This window comes from Haliotis asinina, chromosome 12 (assembly GCF_037392515.1).
Source record: "Haliotis asinina isolate JCU_RB_2024 chromosome 12, JCU_Hal_asi_v2, whole genome shotgun sequence".
Classification (NCBI taxonomy): domain Eukaryota; kingdom Metazoa; phylum Mollusca; class Gastropoda; order Lepetellida; family Haliotidae; genus Haliotis; species Haliotis asinina.
In genome coordinates this window covers 10,636,097-10,649,323 of record NC_090291.1, presented here as the reverse complement: position 1 = coordinate 10,649,323, position 13,227 = coordinate 10,636,097, and the positions used below count along the sequence as shown (strand labels likewise).

The 13,227-nt window shown below is 41.8% G+C and overlaps 1 protein-coding gene across 1 annotated transcript; it reads left to right on the top strand.

Moving 5' to 3' along the window:
* Positions 1 to 2,544: 2,544 nt before the first annotated feature.
* LOC137258933 (toll-like receptor 2) lies at positions 2,545 to 10,771 on the top strand. Its single transcript, XM_067796628.1, has 2 exons — positions 2,545 to 2,910; positions 8,526 to 10,771. Exon 2 carries the CDS (start codon positions 8,526 to 8,528, stop codon positions 10,596 to 10,598), a length of 2,073 nt encoding a protein of 690 aa, XP_067652729.1. The 5' UTR covers positions 2,545 to 2,910; the 3' UTR covers positions 10,599 to 10,771.
* Positions 10,772 to 13,227: the final 2,456 nt, after the last annotated feature.

Here is a 13,227-nt window from a genome sequence, read left to right as displayed (position 1 = left end):
AAACGATATGTCATTTGATACATATAATGGTATGTCCTCTGATCATATCATAAAAAATATGTTAAGAACGGTATTTGATGAATTCCCATCATAATCAGCAGCCAAAGATTTGGATTGCTTTATTTAGATTTAAACAGAGGCTGTTTTTCAAGGACACTCTAATCTTGATCTTTCATTTGGTCCAGATATTCAAGCTGTCACGGTTTACAATATGTTTGGAGCTGACACTTGCATGATCATTTATTATTTAGGTTAGTTTTAAAATTATATTTTTCTTAAATTATTTTTTTGTTCTTTATACTATCTAAGTTTGAATCCAGTGGATTTCTACCTATATAAAACACACGAAATGTTTCTTGCACATCTTGTTTTTGGATGTTTATGATGCAATTATGGCAGATTTGGAACATAGCAAGCCAATTTGCTTGAGGTTGACAGATATTATGTATAAAAAGTGAAACGTGAAAATAGGCGCATTCATATCACTGTCCGGGTGAGGCTCAGTATCTTTTCATATCCCTTCGTATCGTGTCAAGTCCGGGTACAAATTCACATGAAAAGCGTGTGTTAACACAACGATGTCATATCCCAAGTGTCATATGAAACACAGTGACACGGGAAACATGTACGTGCCTCAGCAGTGTTAGTTGATGTTGTCAGTGAAAAGCTGCAAGATGTCGTGTCTGTGTCAAACGAGCAGATCTTGTTTCACTCATTGTCGGGCGTTTGTTTGCACATCCACCCACAATGCTGAACGTAACATCTGTATATTATGGAACACTAATTTGTGGACGCGTAACGCCATCTCCCGGATGAGAACGGAATTAAACATCCATATTTTATGGCTGGAACATTTGGTGCGCCATGGAACTATAGATGCCTGAAACGATGAGACTCCCATTTTGTTTTCTTGTTCAGGTACAACAGCACATCAGAGGGCGTCAAAGGTGACGCGCTCTGTATTTGGCTGAAATATACTAAAATACACATTGCTATAACTCCAATACCAGAGGCAAACAATTTTAATATTACGCGAAAGCAGGCATAAGATAATGCCATGCTTATTCCTTCGTTCTTTGTACACGTTTCTAGCGACCTGAACGTGCACGCTCTTGGACCCTGTGGTGGGGGTAGGAGAGTCTTGTGGGTAGAACGTTGGTTCGTCGCGCCGAGGACCTGGGCTCGATTCGACATGGATACAAAGTCTGGAGCTCATTTCTGGTGTCCCCCGCCGTGATATTGCTGGAATATTGCTCACAGCGGAGCATGACCATACTCACTAACTCACCGACACTTTGGTCTAATATCGGCACAGCGCCTTTCTCGACGTATTTCCACCGGTCCCGATACTATGCGTTAACCACGTTGTATCCGATGCATATAGACATTCAGTGACTTGTCAACCAAACAAGAAGCACCCAAGCGTAATAACTTATAAATAATTTCAATTGCGACATCTTGAATAGTCGGGCTTGTAATAGAAATACTTTAACTGATTTGACGATTTACGTCAAACTTTGCATTGCGGAGAAACTATTAACAAGATCCGCCCTAAAAGAAATTTGTGTAACAAAGATCGTTCACGTATTATACAGGCCCACGGGCGACTCTGAAGACCTATTGATACGCTTTACAGATAGTGATAAAGGAAACAGGGCGGTCTTTTCACAAACCGAGGACAAGTGTGTTAGGTGTATGGACAGTGTGTTTACAGCTGATACCAGATACACGCATTCCTAAATAGAAGCATCGAAAACATTTCTACAAAATAGTCAGTCTTAAATGGGAGTCAGTCGTACGTCAGTCGACATGGCCTGGCAAGCCGCTAGTTAAAAGTACAAGAAACGGTTCTTGTTTGTGGCCTAAACTATGCACAACAGATACGCGATACAAATGTATTACGCGTAGCGCTCTGAGGAACGAATACTAACACTGTTCTGCGTTTTTTTTTTACCTTTGAAAGTGGGTGAATATTGTTTTACGGCGCTTTTAGAAATATTCAAGCATTATCATGAAGATGACCATCAGAAATGGATATCACACATTATAACGGTATGCAGAATCAAACCCCAGAGCTGTGCGTGACGGGAGAATGATTTAACAGCTTAGTGGTTGAGTGACGGAGTATATGGGTGATTGGTTGAAACTGAACGTAATTCATTAATGACGGTTTATGCACTCGTTATATTCATTTCAGATTTAACGCAAAACATTTCCGTTTCACCATATAACGCTTTCTCGATTACAGCCAACAGTTTATATTGGTAATGACCTCGTACTGACGACAATCAGCACTGTCTCACAGTCTCTGAACTACAGTATTTCCCCAACAGCCCAACCCTTTCTGAAACGCTAAAACTCTAAATGAAGCATGTTTAGATTTCCTCAGGTTCCGGATCACCCATCTCAACGAGGCTTCTTCTCAATTTAAATAGGACTGTCTGTTACTATCAAAATTACATATATTCATAGACACAGTGCTATCTGACGATCAGATTGCAAAAGTACAAAGGGGAGTAACCGTTGTTGGCCAAAGCAGCCTTCACTCCCTTATGGACGGGTGATGTTTGCAGATCTGTTGGGGGAATAATATTATATCAGCATAACACTGATATAACTCATATTAGAAGACGAATGTGACAAAAAACCGGACCTGTTATATTCGCAAAGTGGTTACGCGATGTCGCTAAGTGAAGATGGCTGATAACCCCTTTCTCGTTGTAGGGGCTTGAAACATCTGCCACCGACCTATTGGAGTTGTATGGGTGAGGTGTCTCCGTGTGCAGTATTCACTGGACACAGCTACCAGATACGACATGAAAGTGACGTGTCCGTAAAGAAATTCTTGCTCTTCAAAACGATCGGTGGAGTTTGGGCTGTATTTACTGCACTGCATCTAACTATTCACAGGTGAGTTATATCGGTATTGTTTGCTTCTTGTTTACGTATAGGTTATACGGGGCGCGAAGCAGCATAACCGACCAGTTCGTTGATTAAACTGCACATACCCGTCGTATAGGCTATACTTACACTATGACTACTTTGTTCTCGGGTGTAGTATAACCAACCGAAATGATGAACATCGACAACATGAGACAGAGATAATAACCTGCCAATTCTAACCTGGTTCTTTTTTATGATATTAATCACCCAGTTTCACTTTAGGCGTTCAGAACAAAATTAACGGTTGTAGGCCACTAGTCATACGCCCGCGCTCATTTGCTATACGGTCACTTGCCGCTGAATCACTTGAAACAAAGGCCATAGTCCTCAATAGACAGTAGACTCGTGGTCTTGTATGAGATACAGTTCATAGTCAAACATAGGTCAGTGCATAAGTTGAGAAGGGCAGGAAGAAAATTTATGCATTGTATTACCATTCCACAAAGGAACAGTGGCAATATACTATAAACTACATGTAGACAAGGTAGGTACAAAGATATCAAACACCTGGAAACAATATGAGGAGAGTAAGGTAATGCACGGAATTCATTTATAATTGTAAACATGATAACATATACTTGGCGTCATTAACACAGGGTCAAATGATCTATAGCACATGTAACCCGTGAAGGTCTACCCGGGGTAGAACAGACCTTCAGCAACCCATGCTTGCCATAAAAGGCGACTATGCTTGTCGTAAGAGGCGACTAAAGGTCAGGCTCACTGACATGGTAGACACATGTCATTGGTTCCAGATTGCAAAGATCGATGCTCATGTTGTTGATCACAGGAGTGTCTGGTCCAGACTCGATTATTTACAGACCGCCGCCATATAGCTGGAATATTGCTGAGTGCGGCGTAAAACTGAACTCACTCACTATAGCATATGTAAAGAAACTTTTTTCAGAAATAATTGAAATAAGAGTGTCATCATATTGTTTATCATTTAAATAGCGGTGGTGGGTAGCCTAGTGGTTAAAGCGTTCGCTCGTCACGCCGAAAACCCGTGTTCGATTCCCCACATGGGTACAATGTGTGAAGCCCATTTTCTGGTGTCCGCCGCCGTGATATTGCTGGAATATTGCTAGAAGCGGCGTTAAAATAAATTCACTCACTCAATCACTCACTTATCATTTAAATGTGCAAACAAAAAGTTTGAATAGCACTAGCAAACATCAGTTGTATAGACCAGCCAGCTGATATGAAAGTGACAGTCATGAAGTACACGGTCATTCAATATTTTGTGTACCCTCTTCGCGCGTCCAAGACACAGGTCTACCTTGCTCTCCTGCTCCTGATCAAGTTCATAAAGGAAACTTGCGGAGTCACATTCCATTCCTCTACTAGGGCTCTGCGGAATCCAGGAAGATCCACTAGTGTTGGGTGACGTGTGTATTCACGTCATCCGAGTTCATCTCAGGCATGTTCATTTGGGGTGAGGCCTAGCGAGCATGCTGGTCACTCCACCCGCTTTCAACCCGTGAGAATCCTAGTCCTTGTTGTCTTGCAATGAAGAGTGTCAACCCTAAATGTCATGCATATCTTACAGGAATGGTACTGTTAGAGGATCAGAATCTCGTCCCGATAACTCAGCCCGGTAAGATTACCGTCGACCACTTGCAGTCGAATATGTCCAGCAGGAGTTAATCCATGAGAGGCACCTGTAGCTTTCCCGGTGATTGCATGTACGAGTATACAACCTTTGAAGTTGTTTTCCGAGATATGTGTACCTGTACACGTATTTATATTTTCACTTTTGATTTGCAGTAAACTATTGTGCACATTAAGGAAATACACTCTTTATTTAAACATTGGTGTAGACTGTTTGAGAATAACTACATATATACATGCACAAAAGTTAAGCGCCACCCACTGTGATCTGCTATTTTGGATACTCAATCATAGCGAGATCTGTTTTAAGCAAATGTTGTCTCAAAGCATCTTAATCTTGTGTTCAAAAACAATCTAAGCGTCCTGCAAATTTATCAGCGACCAGAATTTGAGGGTTATAAAACACTGAAAACTTTTATTGTCCAGTAACTGTAATGATGTCATCATGTCATATCAGGTGTCATACAGACGTCTTATGAAGTGCACAGTCTATTGCAAGACAGAAACATCAGTAACGTGTGTATGTATGATCCTCGGACATTGACCACAGATTCAACTCTACGTCTCATACTCATTACAAGTCGTTGAATAGCTCTCTGAGGCAAACGGTTCCATTCTTCATGAAGTGCGGTATCAAGTTCAGCGAGATTTTGAAGTGGGGGTTCCCGATGTCTGATTTTCCGCCCAAGAATGTCCTAGAGATGCTGTATTGGATTGAGATCCGGACTACATGCTGGTCAAGGAAGAATATCAATAGCCTTTTGACGCAAATAAACCCAAACTGCACGACATCTGTGTGGCCTGGCATTGTCGTCCATGTACACAGGTCTTGTTCTAAGAGGACGGTTGTCAAAATGAGGGACTACCACTGGACGAAGAACTGCATCTTGGTATTGTTGACCATTCAAGTTACCTCAAATTGTCACGAGCGGAAGTTTTGCACTCGAAGGAAACGCAACCCCATGTCATTACAGACCCCCCGCCACGTTCTCCTGGATGTTCCTTGGTGCAAATCTGGTGTTACTTTGCCTCCAGACACGTACTCGTCAATAGTTCGTAGCAACATTCGACAATCGTCAGACGAATGGATCTTTCTCCAGTTTGCCAAGTTCCAGCGCATGCGAGCACGACACCAGATCGAACGATTCCGCATGTGTCTCTCAGTCACTTGTGGACGTTTTACTGGTCTTCTGGCAGCATAACCAGCCATTCTGAGGCGACTCCTAACGGTCATGGTCGAGCGTCTCTCGTGGTTACCCAACTGCATTCGTAAATCTGTCGAAGTGGCAAAGGGATTTCGTCTGACTAAACTGAGAAGACGTCTATCCACTCTGCCAGAGGTACCAGACCTATGCATGTCTTTGACATTATTGGCAACTAAACGGGTGGTGACGCTGTGATGACAACCCATTTGTCTTGCAATGGCCCTGCATGACATGCCAGCATATTTCATGCCTATCACCTGCCATCTCTCAGTGGTAGTTAACTGTCTCCTCACCATGACTGATTTTCTAACTCTAAAGTGAAAGGAGAATCTCGCAACAGACCGGTGAAAGCAAGTATGTGAAACTTGATTTTCAAGATTCAGATTGTAGGGAAATGGAGTTGCACGTGCAGAACGTTTTCCTTGTCATGTCTTGACAATCTTAGGTTCAAGAATCTATGGAAAGCTACTTCAGTCGTAAACATTTATAGTTTGTATTCGTGATCTTCAGTGGTGAAATCAAGACACTATGAAAATACTGGCGCTTAAATTTTGTTCAAGTGTATATATTGACCTAAGAGCATGTGACGTCAAGCCGGCCAGAAAACGCCTCTTGAGATCCTGGAGGCTGCGCGGTATATGTATCCGCCAGATATCTAGGTAGTGAAACTCACTGACTGTGTGGTGGAAATAAAAAAGAAAAGTGTGCACTTTGCCTAATGTAAAATGAGAAGTACTGAAGAAATGTTTTATACATTTATACTTGTACGTTCAGTAGGAGTTGATGTAAATCCAGTTAGTCTTTTCAAGCGCATACTAAGGAACCGACTTTCATGAATATTAACGTCAAAGGAGTGTTAATGTGCCATGGAGTTGGGCGGAGTGACAGTATAGATAATTGTATGGGTCACCAGTACTTTTATGTATCAAGTTGACGCGATAAATATACCGCCTAGGTCTGAAATTAACCAGTCTCCATTATCCGTTGAAGTAGATTTCTTCGAAAATCCAAACAGATTCCATTGGACGTAAATAACGCGTTTGTGCATTGAGTGAGTGAGTTTAGTTTTACGCCGCACTTAGCCATACTCCTGCGGTCTGTAAATGATCGAGTCTGGACCAGACAATCCAGTGATCAACAACATGAGCATCGATCTGCGCAAATGGGAACCGATGACATGTGTCAACCACGACAAGCACAGTCGCCTTTTGTGGCAAGCATGGGTTACTGAAGGCCTATTCTATCCCTGGACCTTCACGGGTCTTTGTGCTTCGAACAAACAAAAATAATGATAGTAATAGTTAGTGAGTATCGTTTTACGCCACTTTTAGCAAGTATCACAGCGTGGGAAACCAGGAATGGGCTTCACACTCTGTACTGATGTGAGGAATGGAACCCGGGACTTCGGCGTGACGAGCGGAATCTTTAACCACTAGGCCACCCCACCGCCCAAATAACAGTAATAACAATATGTGTGTAGCGATAGGCGATGATGATGATATCAAAGTCACAAAGAAACACAAAACAAACAAAACCTTTTTACGTTTCAGCTTTACTCGATTGGGTTGTTTTTTCTTGCACAAGGAATATTTAATCACCGTCTATTAAAATTCACATGATTATTCACTTTTCTAATGTTGAGGGATGAGAACCTATGTCAGGTATTCACATGTGGACCTAAACCGTAAACCATGTACCAGATGGGATTACAATTTTGAAATCACTGTAAAATAGTTTGTCAAATCATCGGCCAGTGGCGAAAATGAACATGTCGATTGTCAAAGTTGAGACACTGCCTGATGAAAAATGGGAAACGGAATTAAATCACCCTGATCTGTTAACAGCTGTTACCCAAAGTCAGCCGCTTCATATGAAATGTTGAAAGTTGGTCCCCCGACATTGGACTCAACTAACATAGTCGTTATTTGTAAGCATCACTACATCAGACCACAGGCGCTCGTGTCATTGCGATGATTAAAGATTTTTTTAATATAAAATTTTTTAGACGACTCCCTACTTGAAACGCTTCACAGTACAACGTATCTACACAAAAGTTTGAGATGACCCCCAACTTGAAACGCTTCACAGTACAACTTATCTACGCAAAATTTTGAGATGACCCCCAACCTGAAACACTTCACAGTACAACATATCTAGACATTGTACTGTGAAGAGTTTCAAGTCGGGGATCATCTAAAAAAATTCATATCTTAAAAAAAAAATCCCCGTAATGACACGAGCGCCTGTGCATCAGACGCGTCAAGACTATCCCAGAATGAGTGTTTGTACGTCTGATATACTTTGGTGTACGAGAAACCCGTTAAAATGAGGGGTAGAAGACTTGCTAACATTTCAGACATGTCATCGGTTCCCAATTGCGCAGATCGATGCACATGCTGCTGATCACTGGATTGTCTGTTCCAGACTCGATTATTTATAGACCGCCACCATATAGCTGTTTGACGCCATACTCAGCAATATTCCAGCTATATGCCGGCGGTTTCTAGATAATCCAGTCTGGACCAGACAATCCAGTGATCAACATCATGATCGTCGATTTATACAACTGGGATACGAATCTGACCATCCCATTCCCATAGTACCCTCTTACAACAAGCATGGATAATTCTCACCCGGTTCTGGAACTAGCAGGGGTATTACTAACGTAGAATATTCTTCAAAAACAATAAGTACTGATTGCCAGGCAATCAGTGGTCAACAAGTTGAGTGACCCCGTTGACAATGTTATTCTTATGTCTATTTCAGATGATCAAAACCATGCTAACCCCTATGGCCAGGATGTTCTTTGCAATCTTATTGTTTGCGTCGTCCCTCTGTCTAGACAACACAACGTCTTCTTCACAAACACAGTTCGTCCCATCCCAGTTTGATGAAATATGTGCACCAGCGACCCGGTCCGAGCGCACCGCACTAATCAAAATTACGTGCAACCTGTCCAGAAATGACCAGCAGACATGGAAGTTGGCTACTCTCAGAAACTGGATCATGGAACCAAAAAACAATCAGTTTGGTAAACAATATTCGTATGAGATACAGTGCAGTAGGGCAAGTTCTGGCCTATCTCTACCATGGCCAATAAAATGCCCCGGTCTGGTGGAGCTGATTGTGAGGAACTGTAACATAACAGATGTGTATTCTGAGTACAACCGACCAGATATCTACACAATGACTTCCCAACTGACCAGCATCGAAATAACTGACTCGACCATGTTTATTGTGCATTCACGTCTTCTAGAACTCTTCCAAGGAATTGCAAACGTTTCGTCCGATTTTGACTGCCTTCAGGCAGAAACCATAGAAGAAGTCGTCTTCAGAAACATTTCCTATGTTCTAGATGATGACTTGGAGCATTGCTTGAAGCTTTTTCTTCCCCCAAAGGATGACGGACCTGTCATCCCGGAGGACCCATCTTGTCGTATCTTATTTCTACCAACTGAGCTGCGCAACCTTGAAGTCTCATGCAATTTCAAGAAGCTCCGCGCCCTTGATGAAAGCGTCAGCAGTTCCCTGTCAGTCTACTACCACAGATTCCTGACAAAGTACAACAAGTTTCCTGTTCTTGAATTTCTTAACTATTCTTCCAACTATATCCGTGATGTTCCAGAAGAGCTGAGAGATTGGAGCTTTTACTTCTTGTCTCTGAAGCACATGGATCTTTCTCACAACCAAATGGAAAAGATTACCTTTGAAACGAAATTCAATTTAAACCATGCAAATGACACGTACATAAATGTGCAGTACAACAACATAACGACTCTCTCTCGTCTTGACCTCGACCATCTTCAGAATCAACCGAAAACATTCATCGATATCAGAAACAATCCTATATATTGTGACTGTAATCTCAGGGAGTTTATTGAGACATTGTCGAACAGATCACTCTTTACTGGGAAAATGAAAAAGTATGAATATATCCGAGATATGAAATGTGTTCAGCCGAAACGTTTGGCAGGCAAGTCCTTGGGAAGTTTGACAGGTGAAATATTGGAGTGTTCATCCAATGACGATTCTCCTGGAGTGGTATTTGTAGCTGTTATGGTAGCGACTGTTATTGTTCTCGGTATTGTTCTCATAACGTTCATCTATCGTAAGGAAATCCGGATCCTTTTCTACACGCGTCTGAATAATCCACTCTGCAGTGGTGCGCATCCCGGTCTTGGGTCCAAGCAATTCCATGCGTTTGTCTCCTACAGCAACGAAGATGAAGACTGGGTCATTGATGTCCTCGCAAACAGATTGGAGGCAACCGGCAACACACGTGAGGAATCACCCAGCTCGGAACCTCGAACTAAAGGAACGAAGCCATCAAGATTTAACCTTTGCATTCATGGGAGAGATTTTATTCCAGGGATACCGATCATTGAAAACATTATCAACAGTGTCCAGAATAGTAGACACACAATCATTGTTTTAACACCCAGTTTTGTCAAAAGCGGTTGGGCTATGGAAGAATTCTTACAAGCTTACAACCAGAGCATCAACGAAAGGCGACGACATCTCATAATAGTCATCTTAGAAGAAGTGCCAGAAGAACAACTGGATCCTCTTTTGAAAAGATGCCTGAAGACTTTCACATACATTAAAGTCTCGGATAAACTGTTCTATGATCGTCTTACCTATTCGCTATCGATTGATATGAAAATAAGTAACCGTGAATTATTAAACGAAAACAGTGTGCAGTGTGTCAGAGACTCGGTGACTGTAGACTATCCTAACTGCTCTGATGGTAGAGTCTTTCTGGGGGATGAGTCCTTGGAGATACCTACTGTGTCTGTGCAGAGCAGTGGGAACATTTCTGGACTAGGTATCCGTTTGTGATTGAGTGAGTAATTGTTATGTGGAAATACCCTTCCCTCATCTCCCCAATGGTGAAGATGAAGGGTGCCATATCGAGAAGCATGTGGTCGTGGTTATGAAGATCAAAACACTAGTGGATTTCTTTCTACATTTAGTTGTTTTTTATTAGTAAATGTTTTCCTTTGAAAATGTAACCTGCTTCATCCGATTATCTGATTCATCACATTCAGATTAGTTTAGTTAATATTTTTATTTAATCTCAGTCTGGTACAGACTTTTGGAACCCCTGGAGATCAGGGTTAAAATTGATCTTCAGAAACCTTGTTTGTCGCAGAGGAATACTGACGGCATCGGGTGGTGAGACTCGCTGACTTTGTTGACACGTGACTTTGGATCCTCATTGCTTTGGCAGCGGTGTTACCTGATCATGTCCTGACCGCCACCGTTCAACGTTTGAACCATAAAGATATGGATGAGGAAATAATGTTTTGCCTTCTTTAGAAATATTCCAGCAATATTTCACGAAGAGAACACTAGAAATGAACTTCACATGTTGTACCCATGTGGGGAATTGAACACGGATCAACGGCGTGAAGAGCGAACAGTAAAATAAAACTGCCGTCCCTGGAATTGATTATTCAGTGATGAAAATACTTATTTGACAACCTTTGAATGCAACGATAACAGCATGTCAAGGTTATAGTAACAGGATGCACTCGATTATATCAATCTTCTTGATCACACCTCCTTTCCACTCATCATCATCCCGCACAAAGCGTAAACGTGGACCGTTATGAAACGTAAGGTAATATTTTACGTGCGCTCCACAAGCCGCTTGTCCGTTGATTGACGAGCTCCATCATATTGCTTTCAGCGAGAAAGGGCAGGTCAAATTCCCGTCGCTTTCCTTTCATCGCCTTGGAATTTAGACTGAAATTTATTAAATTTGTATAAATGTGGCATATACAAATGATCAGTCACAACGTCACTGATTCATTTTTCTGTAGGTCAATATTACTGTGATGGACTCCAGTCAGTTCGTCACCGCACATTCTCAAAGGAGTTATCTCCCTTGTATCGCTTTGCAAGATGGTGGCCAGTATCGTACTATACGACTGATGATTGAAAACAATGGATAACTTATGGGAGCATCACTGACACAATGATCACAAAAGCTCCAATTGTAGGTCACTGACAAAAAAGAGCAAGCTAAACGCACTACATTTCAATTTTGGATTTTGGTATCAATGTTAATAACCAATCGATTTAACGAAGGAAACGAATCTCTTCGATCCGTGCACCAAGATTCTTCCGTTAACACGTTTAAGCAGCTCGTGGGATAACTAAAGCTTTCCAGTTAGTCACGAGTTAGCATGGTTTTACGCCGCTTTTAGCAGTATCCCAGCAGTATCACTACGGGGAATAACAAAAGTGGGCTTCTCACACTGAACTCATATGAGGAATCGAACCTGTGTGCTCGACGTACGAGCGAACGCGAAAGCTACCCTACCGCCCCAAAATCTTTCAATGTACTTTTCGCATACATCATTCCATGCATCATTTAACGGAAACAGAAAAGTGTGAAGAGAACCTCAATATCTCATTCTGATTAGGACGGTGGTGTAGCCTAGTGGGTAAAGCATTCGCTCGTCACGCCAAAAAGACCGGGTTCGATTCCCCACATGGGCACAATGGGTGTCCCCCGCCGTGATATTGCTGTAATATTGCTAAAAGCGCCGTACAACCCATCTCTCTCTCTCTTTCATTCTGATTATAAAGAAATGTGTGCACAAGAAAACCTTTTTATGACAGTTGGAAAGAGTGAAATGTTCACATATATCTGCATTGCATAACTAACGTAAACACACCTTGCACCACGAGCAGATAAGAAAGGTGAGTGTTTTCCGGGTGAAGGTTATATTGTTATTCCGGATTAGTGAAACAGATATGTCACTCGGTGGAGCCCGGATTTCGTCACAGAAATAATTATTTTTCTTATGACTAAATGGAGAATGTAATTCCATTCAATCCGGGGTAATTAATCATCTGTCAGAATGTAAAGCGAATGTCCGTCTTCTCCCGCTGAAAGTTCATTCCTGCTTGGGAACGATGGGGTAGCCTTGTGGATAAAGCGTTCGCCCGTCACGCGGTGGTCGGGTTCGATTGTCTAATTTTCTACATGGGTACAATGTGTGAAAACCATTTCTGGTGTTCCACAGCGTGACACGCGGTGGTCGGGTTCGATTGTCTAATTTTCTACATGGGTACAATGTGTGAAAACCATTTCTGGTGTTCCACAGCGTGACATTGCTAGAATAGTACCAAGAGTGTTGTAAAACCTAACTCACTTTTTCATTTTACAACAATAGTGGATTCTGAAAACCTCGTTATATTTAGCCGTTCATATAATGGAGATATTCAGTCAGCAAATCTTCATAATAAATAAAAGAGAGAAAACCATAATCAACGCTCAGTTCTAATGAGATGACATGAAACCCTTATATTATAGTAACCTGAGAGCACGATCATCGTGGTTAGTATACTGTACTATAAGCTTACTGAGGAAATTACTCTCATAAATCTTCTCGATGTTTGTTGTATGTCAGTATGGGCACACGCTCCCGCTCCGGCTGTAGACGGAAATTGGACG